The sequence below is a fragment of the Oncorhynchus gorbuscha genome, linkage group LG18, assembly GCF_021184085.1.
Source record: "Oncorhynchus gorbuscha isolate QuinsamMale2020 ecotype Even-year linkage group LG18, OgorEven_v1.0, whole genome shotgun sequence".
NCBI classification, from domain to species: domain Eukaryota; kingdom Metazoa; phylum Chordata; class Actinopteri; order Salmoniformes; family Salmonidae; genus Oncorhynchus; species Oncorhynchus gorbuscha.
Window position 1 is genome coordinate 58,228,487 of NC_060190.1, and position 12,500 is coordinate 58,240,986.

At 45.1% G+C, this 12,500-nt stretch overlaps 1 protein-coding gene across 3 annotated transcripts in view; it reads right to left on the bottom strand.

Annotated features, from left to right (window-relative positions):
- Nucleotides 1-7,701: 7,701 nt before the first annotated feature.
- eogt (EGF domain-specific O-linked N-acetylglucosamine (GlcNAc) transferase) overlaps nt 7,702-12,500 on the bottom strand; it is a 17,933-nt gene continuing 13,134 nt past the window's right edge. Inside the window, exons 11-16 of one of the 3 annotated variants that reach the window (XM_046311643.1) lie at nt 11,750-11,818; nt 11,490-11,551; nt 11,063-11,182; nt 10,034-10,136; nt 9,456-9,568; nt 7,702-9,355 (exon numbers count right to left, since the gene is read on the bottom strand). In XM_046311643.1, the coding sequence (XP_046167599.1) occupies nt 9,322-9,355; nt 9,456-9,568; nt 10,034-10,136; nt 11,063-11,182; nt 11,490-11,551; nt 11,750-11,818 (501 nt within the window). In that variant the 3' untranslated portion in view covers nt 7,702-9,321. Of the gene's footprint in view, nt 9,569-10,033; nt 10,225-11,062; nt 11,183-11,489; nt 11,552-11,749; nt 11,819-12,500 lie in introns of those variants that run through there. The other 2 variants (XM_046311642.1, XM_046311644.1) reach the window with 2 other exon arrangements.

Here is a 12,500-nt window from a genome sequence, read left to right on the forward strand (position 1 = left end):
GAGAGAGAAGAGCAGAGAGGAGGTGGTGGGGAGGAGGAGGGTGGGGTTAGAGACAAGGATGAGAGAGAGGAGCAGAGAGTAGGTAGTGGGGAGGAGGAGGGTGGGGTTAGAGACAAGGATGAGAGAGAAGAGCAGAGAGGAGGTGGTGGGGAGAAGGAGGGTGGGGGTTAGAGACAAGGATGAGAGAGAAGAGCAGAGAGGAGGTGGTGGGGAGGAGGAGGGTGGGGAGGAGGTGGTGGGGAGGAGGAGGGTGGGGGTTAGAGACAAGGATGAGAGAGAAGAGCAGAGAGGAGGTGGTGGGGAGGAGGAGGGTGGGGAGGAGGTGGTGGGGAGGAGGAGGGTGGGGGTTAGAGACAAGGATGAGAGAGAAGAGCAGAGAGGAGGTAGTGGGGAGGAGGAGGGTGGGGGTTAGAGACAAGGATGAGAGAGAAGAGCAGAGAGGAGGTAGTGGGGAGGAGGAGGGTGGGGGTTAGAGACAAGGATGAGAGAGAAGAGCAGAGAGGAGGTAGTGGGGAGGAGGAGGGTGGGGGTTAGAGACAAGGATGAGAGAGAAGAGCAGAGAGGAGGTGGTGGGGAGGAGGAGGGTGGGGAGGAGGTGGTGGGGAGGAGGAGGGTGGGGGTTAGAGACAAGGATGAGAGAGAAGAGCAGAGAGGAGGTGGTGGGGAGGAGGAGGGTGGGGAGGAGGTGGTGGGGAGGAGGAGGGTGGGGGTTAGAGACAAGGATGAGAGAGAAGAGCAGAGAGGAGGTGGTGGGGAGGAGGAGGGTGGGGGTTAGAGACAAGGATGAGAGAGAAGAGCAGAGAGGAGGTGGTGGGGAGGAGGAGGGTGGGGGTTAGAGACAAGGATGACTAACAATTACAACATAATAGGGGTTGGCTCTCATTTCTGCTCTCATTAACATGCACCAAGTCATTTTCCTCTTAATGTGTGTGTGTGTGTGTGTGTGTGTGTGTGTGTGTGTGTGTGTGTGTGTGTGTGTGTGTGTGTGTGTGTGTGTGTGTGTGTGTGTGTGTGTGTGTGTGTGTGTGTGTGTGTGTGTGTGTGTGTGTGTGTGTGTGTGTGTGTGTGAGAGAGAGAGAGAGAGAGAGAGAGAGAGAGAGAGAGAGAGAGAGAGAGAGAGAGAGAGAGAGAGAGAGAGCTAGAGTGAGAGAGAGAGGAGAGGAGAGGAGAGGGAGAGGGAGAGAGCTAGAGTGAGAGAGAGGGAGAGGGAGAGGGAGAGGGAGAGGGAGAGGGAGAGGGAGAGGGAGAGGGAGAGGGAGAGGGAGAGGGAGAGAGACGTGATTCCCATGCCAAAAAAAGCCCCTTTCAATTGAATTGAAAGAGTTTGTGAATATTATTAATATTTATTCTCTATTGCATGATGTCTGTTTCTGCACATTAATAAAAGCCTTTCACTTCAGTCCAGCCCTGCTGTGAGTAGAGCGTTCAGCTGCGCATTTTCTCAATGCGCGCCTACGTCTCCGCTCCTTCTCTATTCTCACCAGATCAGGATCCAGACGAAGCCGTTAGAACCCCGGTGAAAAGGAGCCAGATCAGCTGAACAGCCTTACCGACCACTCGATAGCCGCTAATAAGCAGCACCGAGCCCCGATTAACGCTTATTTAGCCTCGTACTGAACACTGCATCAATCCCACCGTTTGTCTCTGTTTTACACTCTCTTCCCTTACTGCGAGCAGATTCAAATGACAGTGGATTGGATTTGTCAAAAGTTCCCTCGTTTTAATTTAAGACAGTCTATTGCAATCCAGTGTAAGGATTTAGATTAAGCAATGTAAAGAAAACAGGAATCTGAAGTGACTTTAATGGCCAGAGATTGAGGATAAATAGTTTCATTCTTGTATTTTTCTCCAAAACGTCCTCCTCTCATAGGGTGGTCATTGAGCAAATTGAGCAGAAATTGAGCACACAATAGAGACCCAGAACATCAAAGTTATTTGCCCCTTTAGCAGTAACCACCCCTCCTCTGTGCGGCATGAAAAATGGTAGCCTGCCTAGTGCCTACACCTTCGAAAAGCAAAGTCGTCTCTTGACCCTGGTCCCTATTTCATTAGCCTATCACTGAACGTGTGCGCCCGAGCCCGTGGAACAGTCACGAAACAAACAGGAAAGCAGACGATCTATACAAATCAATGCAAGGAATTAAGAATGACAAATACCCTCTTACCTAAATCTATAAAACCGATGGCATAATCAAATTGTTTAGGAATCCGGGGGATAGCTCGCTTGCTGTGTTACTTTTTCTTCACTTCACTGAATCCGGTTTCCGACTATAAACCAATCCTTACAGCTGCTTGCCAATCTGGCGAAGCCGGTCGCAGTCAGGCGAGCAGCAGGGTGGGCTACAGTTTATCCGGGTACCACCGCGCTGGAGCTGGGTGAGCTGTCTGAGTTTGGTTACAGACTGGATCCACCCTCTAGTTACAGTATCTTACTGCGTCCCATACCAACGGAAACCAAACGAAGACAGTGGCATAGAGATGTAGAGGTTCATGACAGAAAAAAAGTAACCAAAAGTGAATACATCCAAAAGAGCGAAAAGAGACTAATGTTTTCTAAACGTTCAACACTAGTTCATTGTTATATTGACAATGGTCCCCCGCCAATGCCCGTCAGACGGGTTCGCTAGCCGCTGGAGAGATGCAAGAGTGATGGTGATGGTAGAATGATAGTTGCGCTCCCCCGCGCGCACACCTCTCGAGCTGGGATCGATTTGACAGGAGAATTGTGAGCTGTCTTTCCCATTCTGAACACATGCGCTGCGCCCGCCCGCCCCATTTGCAATCTATCAAGTATAGGCTACGTTCAGTGATGTCATAGTTTACAAGTCGCCAAGTGAGGGATGTGCTGAAATAACGGCATGGCAAGTCTGAGGAGAAAACCAAGTGATGATGACGAGCTCAGTGCGATCCAAAAGTTATTCGTTTTGTCAGCATTGCGTTTCTGTGGGCTGGGGGGTGAGGGTCCTCTAATCGGTTTTAGACAGATTGGCAGATGCTCAACTATAGATCAATTTAATCGATTACACTTAGCATCACATAATAGGCCGGCTCACTTCCACACTTCAATCACATTACAAACGCCGCATAAATATCAATAGGCCTACTTGATTCTGTGCCCATCTGTAAGCGCGTCGGTGTAATGTAAACCCCCGAGGTGGTGTTAAACATAATTTAATCATCTCCGTCTCACAGATATGCTCCAAGAGAAAAGCTATCATTTATTTGATCCCAAGATTATTCTATGAGGGCTTTGCGATTGATTGTTTAGCGCAGTAGCCAATTTAGGCTAGTCGTTAGGCTTTGGCCAGGTCGATGTCCGCTAACGACCTAAGGTGAGGAGGATCCGATATGTTCAGATGTTTTTCACGGAATATCATATGAAGGGGGTTTATCTTTCTGCTCACTAGGCTATATGTTTATAGTCTACACAACTTCCGTTACATTGATCGGATAAGCGAAAAATAGGCATACTGTAGCCTATGCTGCAGAAGTGAATGCTTTGGCGGAGAGAGCATTAAATCAAATGTGTTCTGAGTGTGCTCAGATAAAACACGACTAGACCCGGTGCAATTCAGCCAGTATATTCAATCTCTCCTTGCGATTAATTTCCAGCATCGAGTAGTCTACACTTGTACTGCCCAGGCCCCAGACATTTATCTAATAAAATATTTACCACAGACTACCTCGCGAAGCTCCACGCTGGATTTTTACGACTTGGTTTAAGTGAGCCAGCGGCTAGAATGTGAGCTGTAACGTTTCAGTTGAAGGTGTAGACTACCTCTGTCTTTGCATGTCACTTAGTTTCATGGTGACACGTTATTTCGTTCTGATGAGGTTGTAGGGTAACCTGGGCTAAAAGTAAGCCTACATGTATGAATGTGCCTGTCTGCATGAAATGTAATTTTAAATAGACATTTGAGAAGATACTGCTGCTTTGAAAATAACCATGGGAAGCGCATACAAACGAAACACTACAGGCTTCAAATGGCAGATTTGTCAGCCAATGTTGCAATTTTCCGTCACTGACTCTCAGCAGTCTGTCTCTTCTTCCAATAGAGGACAGGGCCGACCAACCAGTGCTCCCGCACATTGGCTAACCAGGCTATCTGCATTGTGTCCCATCCACCACCCGCCAACACCTCTTTTACGCTACTGCTACTCTCTGTTCATCTTATATGCATAATCACTTTAACCATACTACTGTATATAACCTGTCTTTTTACTGTTGTTTTATTTCTTTACTTACCTATTGTTCACCTAATACCCTTTTTGCACTATTGGTTAGAGCCTGTAAGTAAGCATTTCACTGTTGTATTCGGCGCACGTGACAAATCAACTTGATTTGATTTGAACCGTTAAGGACAGTGGCGCGCTACATGACTTCAGAACCATGGAGAGCTCCCGCATGAACGCTTAAAATCCGCTGTTGTCTGCATTGACTCAGCTGTCAGATCAGCCGCCAACCGTTGTTTGAATCAACTGAAAAGGATGTCAGGATATTTTGACAAATGTGTGAAACCACCAGAGAGCTAATGTGATTGGAAAATCCACCTCGTTTAGCGGTGTGGATGTTAGGCCTTTTAGCTCAAGTGTGAACACGGCTAATGGGTAGGCCTACATTCCAAGCTGCTGGCCATTCCGTTAATACTATTTCATCAAAAGCACTTATCTCATCTATCTTCCACAAACGGCTGGGTTGTATTGGACCAAACCAAATTAACAGAAGAAAACACTTTACTGGGCATTAAGGTATGAGGTTAAATGGTGTGAAATTCTATTCATGCCATCTGTTTCTCGGTGCATGGCGCAGTCGACAAACTTGTATTTTCAGCCAGAGTAGCTATTTTCAAAGAGACCAAGTTCAGGATATCAAACATGCACGTTTGTAATAGCCTATTTATAATATCTTTCAATTTCAGATATCCCATTTGGCATGCCAGGGTTTATAGAGGAAATAGTGCTGAATGAGGAAGATTGGAGTAAAGGGCAAGACGACTCGTGTTCCAGGGACCCAGGATATAGGATCCCTTCTGGGACTATTTCCACCCATAATCGTTGTCTCATGGAGAAAAACATTATGGAAATATCTAGTCATAACTTGAGGAATATTTCTTCCCCACTCAATCAATATTTTCACATTTATCCCCTGAAAGATGCTGTTTTTCTGCTTTGCGGGACGCCTGTATGAGTGGTGCGGTAAGATGAGCTGACTGTAATTGATTTATCTCTGTTCAGTGGTGAGAAATATTGGCTTTATAAAATAAATTAGATTAGGTCGAGGTGATACACAATATAATGGATATTGTGCATAAAGACAAGGGGAAATGGATGAGAGAGGAGATAGATGATGAAAACTAAATCAAATATATGGCCTGAGTAGAAAATACATGAGCCTAGTAAGTTCAACAACAAAAAGTGAGCTTCAGAAAACTAGGTGAACAAGTTACTCACCCGTTAACAAGGGACACTATATGCAGATTCATTTAACCCCTCAAACTACTAACATCATGTGTGTATATATATATATATATATATATATATATATATATATATATATATATATATATATATATATATATATATATAAAATAGTGTGTAAGACAGTATATGAAAAGAAAAGGTGTGTACAGCATTAGTTATATAGGATGAGCCATGACTAGAATACAGTATATACACAAAGTGGGTAAATAAGTATGTAAACAATATTAAAGTGACCAGTGTTCAATGAATACACATCAATACATCTCTGTGTATATTCAGAGTGTATCTAAATGATGTATTGCAGTTCTATCCAGCATGTCTATCATTCACAGACCATTGGCAGATTTGTATTTGTATGTAAACAAAACCCGGTCATTTTGTTTTTGTACACAGTCATATGATATGTGGTATAGAAAAGTACAATATTAGGGAGAGCTATATCTCTGCAGATGATCTGTCTATCTGGTCAACATCACTGAGACAGGTCCCCCTTCACCCTTTGCTGGTATGGATGACTTGTTATTATGTCTCCAGAGAAGCCTAGACTCAAATAAAGGTCCTATCTATCAAATGACTTAATAGGCCGAACTAGGTATTTCTGGCTGGGATCAAAATGAACCCAAATGACAACATTTTAGTCCATATTGATACAGAAACACTTAACAATGATTTCAATTTATTAAGAATATAATTTTAAAAAATATCCCTCTGGGGTGAAAATAACCCCAGTCGGTAGTTGTCCATAGGCCTATATTGACAGTGAGAGCACAATCCTAAAAAATACATATATATAATAATTCTCCCTAATCCAGTCTGAATCACAGGCTGAGATGTGCGGTAATAACTTTACGCACAGCACACTTCCCCATGAAGAAGACATGGGCTGTCTTTGAAGGAGCACTCCCTCTGCTTGCATATTTCATCCTCATAAGGCGTGCATTACGAGCAACAGAGGCAGTAAATCAACACCTCCAGTGGACTCACACCATTGCTTCTAACATGACGAAATACGCCCACCCACCCAGAACTGTTTATAAAGCACCACGTGGGACACCTGAAACAAATACTCAAACGTCTCTGTCATAAGCACTAATGGCTGACACTCATAGATAATGAGTGGTGAGGTGGATTCTACCGCGTCCTAAGACCATAACTCAATTAGCACATGCTTTTTCCTAATTACACAGGAGGCACACACACACACACCGCGCACAGGTGGCCAATGGACTACATCGCGTTTCCAAGGGGCAGAGCTCTCTCTCTCTCTCACACACACACACAATATTTTACTTTATGAGTCAAGTGACAAGAACTCTTTGTACTTAGTTTTCCCATGTTCTCATTTCTTTCCAGAAATACAAATTGTGGTGATGTCTTATTCAGTTGTTAAAAGTAAAAAGTGGAGAAAAGGGAACATTGGGCTTGGCATCGATGTTCAACCTGCTGAAGGTTAATGAGCAGCAGACATCTTGGTTTCTCTGCTTTTGATCCCCTGCGTAGAGGTGTTTCTTTTCTTTAGGCTGGTCACTGGCTGTAAACTGAGCCGACCTAGAAATAGTGTTCATCCCAGACAGCACTGGTGTCTGTCAATAATGGGAAAGTTCAACCACAACAAGAGCAGCTCAGATAGAGAGATTTGTGGTGGCAGTGTTTTGTATGGGGTACAACAGTTCACAACTCTAGAACATGAGCTATTCGGCCTGATGCGTCTTCAGATTTAAGAGCTAGCATATCTATCATTCTATGATCAACTCAATAAAACCTGACCTAGATTTCAGAGGATTTCGACAGACTTATACAATAGAAGCACTCTCACACCAATCAATGCAGTTCCACACATCGTGCAATTCTCTCCTCTGTGATCCTGGAAAAAAAAGTAATCTAAATTGACTCATGTGTGGTGTTCTACTGCCATCTAGTGGTACACAGGTGTCATGGCAAATAGGTGTCACCGACAACGCAGCCGTGGTGGTTTTGAGGTCAGCCAGATTTATGGTGATGACAAATATATCTGAACAAGTGCCCTTTTGTGGGGAGCCATTCCTCCCAGCCCCCTGTAAACTAAAATAATGAAACACTCAGCAAATAACTGTCTGAGATCAGCAATTCTGTTTGAAAAGTTCAGGAGATACTGTACACAGTTACTATCAAAATATTAACTTGAATAGTGATTAATAAAATCATTGCTGCTTAAATTGCCAAAAAAAAGAGAGATGTCAACACTTTTGAAAATGTTTATTTCAAAACATTTCCATGGCTTTGAAATATAACATGACTTACAAGACTTTCCAAAACATTGACCAAAAGGTCTGACTCCCTTTCACTTCTAAATAAAACATCCAGCTTTAGATTGACTATATCACTTGTGTTTTCCCTTCCTGGAAGTTTACTATATGTAGTGACGACAAAATAGTTGCAAAGACAATTCTGCGGGGTTGATAAAATGGGCACATTTACAACATGTTGAAAGTTCCATCCCTGTCTGTCTATAACACACCACTTTAATCAGAAAATGCAGAAAATAAACCCATTGTTTTAGAAAGTAAACAAATGATCATTACGTCAACCACCAGTGGCAGCTTGTAATAGAAATAGTCATTTGTTGTAAGGAGTGTATGTATAGCACATATACTGTTCTCTAACAAGGAAAATGGTAGCAGATACTCTAAGTTTGCCACGGCCATTTGATTTCTCTTTATTATCGCTACTGAGATGCACCTTGAGCTGTGTTAAAGACTCACTGCAGAAAGAAATGAAATAATAAATAGCTGAAAAGTGATGCTGTAAACTTACATTTAACCTTCATAATATACAAGAACTAGACTTAAAAATAGTTTTAGATTTATAAGACGACTGTGTTTTAGTCGTGTGTTTGACTTCACCAAACTGTCCTCGTGCTGCAGGCTTACAGTTCATCATGGCTGGGTGGGGGCTGCAGGCTTACAGTTCATCGTGGCTGGGTGGGGGCTGCAGGCTTACAGTTCATCGTGGCTGGGTGGGGGCTGCAGGCTTACAGTTCATCGTGGCTGGGTGGGGGCTGCAGGCTTACAGTTCATCATGGCTGGGTGGGGGCTGCAGGCTTACAGTTCATCGTGGCTGGGTGGGGGCTGCAGGCTTACAGTTCATCGTGGCTGGGTGGGGGCTACAGGCTTACAGTTCATCATGGCTGGGTGGGGGCTGCAGGCTTACAGTTCATCATGGCTGGGTGGGGGCTGCAGGCTTACAGTTCATCATGGCTGGGTGGGGGCTGCAGGCTTACAGTTCATCATGACTGGGTGGGGGCTGCAGGCTTACAGTTCATCATGGCTGGGTGGGGGCTGCCACTTGGGGTGGTGCAGGCTTACAGTTCATCATGGCTGGGTGGGGGCTGCAGGCTTACAGTTCATCATGGCTGGGTGGGGGCTGCAGGCTTACAGTTCATCATGGCTGGGTGGGGGCTGCAGGCTTACAGTTCATCATGGCTGGGTGGGGGCTGCCACTTGGGGTGGTGCAGGCTTACAGTTCATCATGGCTGAGTGGGGGCTGCAGGCTTACAGTTCATCATGGCTGGGTGGGGGCTGCAGGCTTACAGTTCATCATGGCTGGGTGGGGGCTGCAGGCTTACAGTTCATCATGGCTGGGTGGGGGCTGCCACTTGGGGTGGTGCAGGCTTACAGTTCATCATGGCTGGGTGGGGGCTGCAGGCTTACAGTTCATCATGGCTAGGTGGGGGCTGCAGGCTTACAGTTCATCATGGCTGGGTGGGGGCTGCAGGCTTACAGTTCATCATGGCTGGGTGGGGGCTGCAGGCTTACAGTTCATCATGGCTGGGTGGGGGCTGCCACTTGGGGTGGTGCAGGCTTACAGTTCATCGTGGCTGGGTGGGGGCTGCCACTTGGGGTGGTGCAGGCTTACAGTTCATCATGGCTGGGTGGGGGCTGCCACTTGGGGTGGTGCAGGCTTACAGTTCATCGTGGCTGGGTGGGGGCTGCCACTTGGGGTGGTGCAGGACGTAGTCTGCTGCTTCCAGCACCAGACGCATGAACTCCTCCACGTCAAAGGAGTAGTTGGTGAACTTAGGATGATCCCCCAGGGTGGGATGGTGACCCTGTGTGTGGTGAGTGGGAGGGAGGGGTGATGATGGAAAAGTGAAAGAAAGTCTTCATGAACACTGCACTCCAGGTCTGTGATTTGTGTGTGTGTGTGTGTGTGTGTGTGTGTGTGTGTGTGTGTGTGTGTGTGTGTGTGTGTGTGTGTGTGTGTGTGTGTGTGTGTGTGTGTGTGTGTGTGTGTGTGTGTGTGTGTGTGTGTGTGTGTGTGTGTGTGTGTGTGTGTGTGGCAGCGTGAGTGTGTGTGAGGCAGCGTGAGTGTGTGTGAGGCAGCGTGAGTGTGTGTGTGAGGCAGCGTGAGTGTGTGTGTGAGGCAGCGTGAGTGTGTATACTGAAAACAAAATGACAGATGAGTGTGGTGATAAATGCTGAAGCTACAGGTGAGTATTAGTCAGGTGTCTCTAGGAATCTGGGGCGGTGAGTTAAGTGGAGGTGGTGGCAAGAGTGGTGTTGGAGTTTCCCACCTTATCTTCTGGGAGCACTTTGTCCCTTTTCTGCCAAGTCACATATCGAATCCCCCGTAGCCGAGCCAGATCTCGATAGCAGCTCTCATCCTGACAGTTATATCTGTGGAGAACAGATGGAGACACTTCATCTTCTGCTCTCTCTCTCCTCTCTCTGTGGCGTCCGCCTCCTCGTCCTGCCTGATGAATGCCTGTTTAAATTAGGCCGTATTTCACCGCCATGCCTTGCGGCTAAGGGCTAACAGAGCACAGCATGCTGCCAGACCCACCCATCACACACATAGATACACAATACCATATCCAGCCCAGATATCACTCTGCCCTGTTATGCTTAAGCATAAATGCCTTAAAGTACTACTTAAGTAGTTTTTGGGGGTATCTGTATTTTACTATTCATATTTTTGACAACTTTTACTTTGAATTCAATACCTTGCTAATGAAAAGAATGTACTTTTTACTCCATACATTTTTCCTGACACCTAAAAGTACTTGTTGAATGCTGAGCAGGACAGGAAAATGGTCCAATTCACGCACTTATCAAGAAAACATCCCTGGTCATCCCTACTGCTTCTGATCTGGCAGACTCACTAAACACAAATGCTTTGTTTATAAATTATGTCTCTGTGTTGGATTGTGCCCCTGGCTATTCGTAAATAAAAAATAATAAAACAATTGTGCTAATATAAGGAATTTGAAATTATTTATACTTTTACACTTAAGTATGTTTGCGTAATTACATTTACTTTTGACACTGGAGCATATTTCAAACCAAATACTTTTAGACAAGCAGTATTTTAGTGGGTGATGTTCACTTTGACTTGAGTCATTTTCTATTAAGGATGTTTACTTTTACTTCATTATGACGATTGGGTATTTTTTCCATCACTGCCTGTAGACCCGTACTGCCATCCACAGAGCATGGAAGGACAGACAGAGACAAGGATCCAGTGAGACAGACAGACCCAGAAACACAAAGACACATTAAACCTGTTGTAGACCCACAGAGACAGACTGACAATTGTCACTCACAGCTCAAAGATGACGGCCCAATCAGGAAGGAAGAGCAGATGAGTAAGTCCTGCCCCGTGAATCCCAATGAAGATGTCAGAGTTGTGGGTAATGCTGAGCTGCTCCAGGAACGGAACGTCCCTACAGACAAGACAAGACCAGACCAGACAAGACCAGACGTCACCCACCAAGCACATGCAGCACTCACACCAAAAGCTTATATTTAAATTGAACTTACTACTTAACCCAATACCCCGACAGACTTCAGTCCAACATACTATACTGTACATTCAATATTTACTCCACTCTAAAAGCGGTGTGTCAGACAATAAAATCCAGCTGTTACACAATTCCCTTTGTGCTGCTGCATTGTGTTCTCCAGCATGACTATATAATCCAACCTTACTTCCCCTAAACTACGTCTAAAGAACACAAACGGCTCACTCACTTGTATTTGTAATCCACCACCCTGACCTCAAGTAGAGGCACAGTCTTCAGGGCGTTTGTGAGCTGTATGAACACAGTGAGATGCATTCTCCAATCAATGAGAGCTCAAACAAACACAGAGACTGGCTGCATAAATCATAGGCATTTTACGCTGCCAGTTTACAGCAAATACCATTTTAAATGTCCAGTTAAGAGCTGGAGGAGGCAATGGAGGGAGGGAGGGAGCAGAGAGTTGGCAGTGCTGCCTCAGCCTGGACTCACCTCCTGCTGGTTCAATATCTTACGGTAGTCTGTGCTGCGTGCCAACAACGTCACCCGAATCCTCCCCTCCTGAAACCAAGAACATAGGGGTGGTGAGATGATACTTACTGTGTGGCACAGTTGGTAAAGTGGAACATGGCCCCTGCAACGCCAGCATTGTGGGCTCAATTCCTGGGGCCACCCATAAGTAAGTGTGTGCATGCATGACTTTGAGATCCTTTGTATAAAAGCATCTGGTAAATGGCATATCTTATTATTATAAATATGACATGTATATTTTATATGGTGCAGTAAGAGCAATTGCAACATCTGTAAATATTATGCTGATCTCATAATCTGACATATTAAGCCCATCCATAGCTTTTCAAGGACCTTCATTTAGACTTTATGTACTTGTAGAAAACTGGAGTTTTCTACAGAACGTTAAAAAAAAGTATTGATAATTAATTTTTTACAAATATTATGTTCACGATAGAGCTACAGCCGAGCGGGCTGAGCTAACAAGGTTGAGAGCAAGCTTGTTATACAGCATTACCATCTCCTAGTGGCTGTTGAGGTGAAAATAGCCTGAGGAAGACAACTCCTGATGCTAAAAACAGAGAAACTGTGAAAGTGATCAGCCACAAACCACAAAGACTGCCAGGAGAACCCCAGAGGGAGTACACCAACACCGCATAGTGCTAAATACATGCCTTCACCAAACTATAAAACATATTAGATGGAGGAGATGAAACAGCAGTGTGTGCATAAG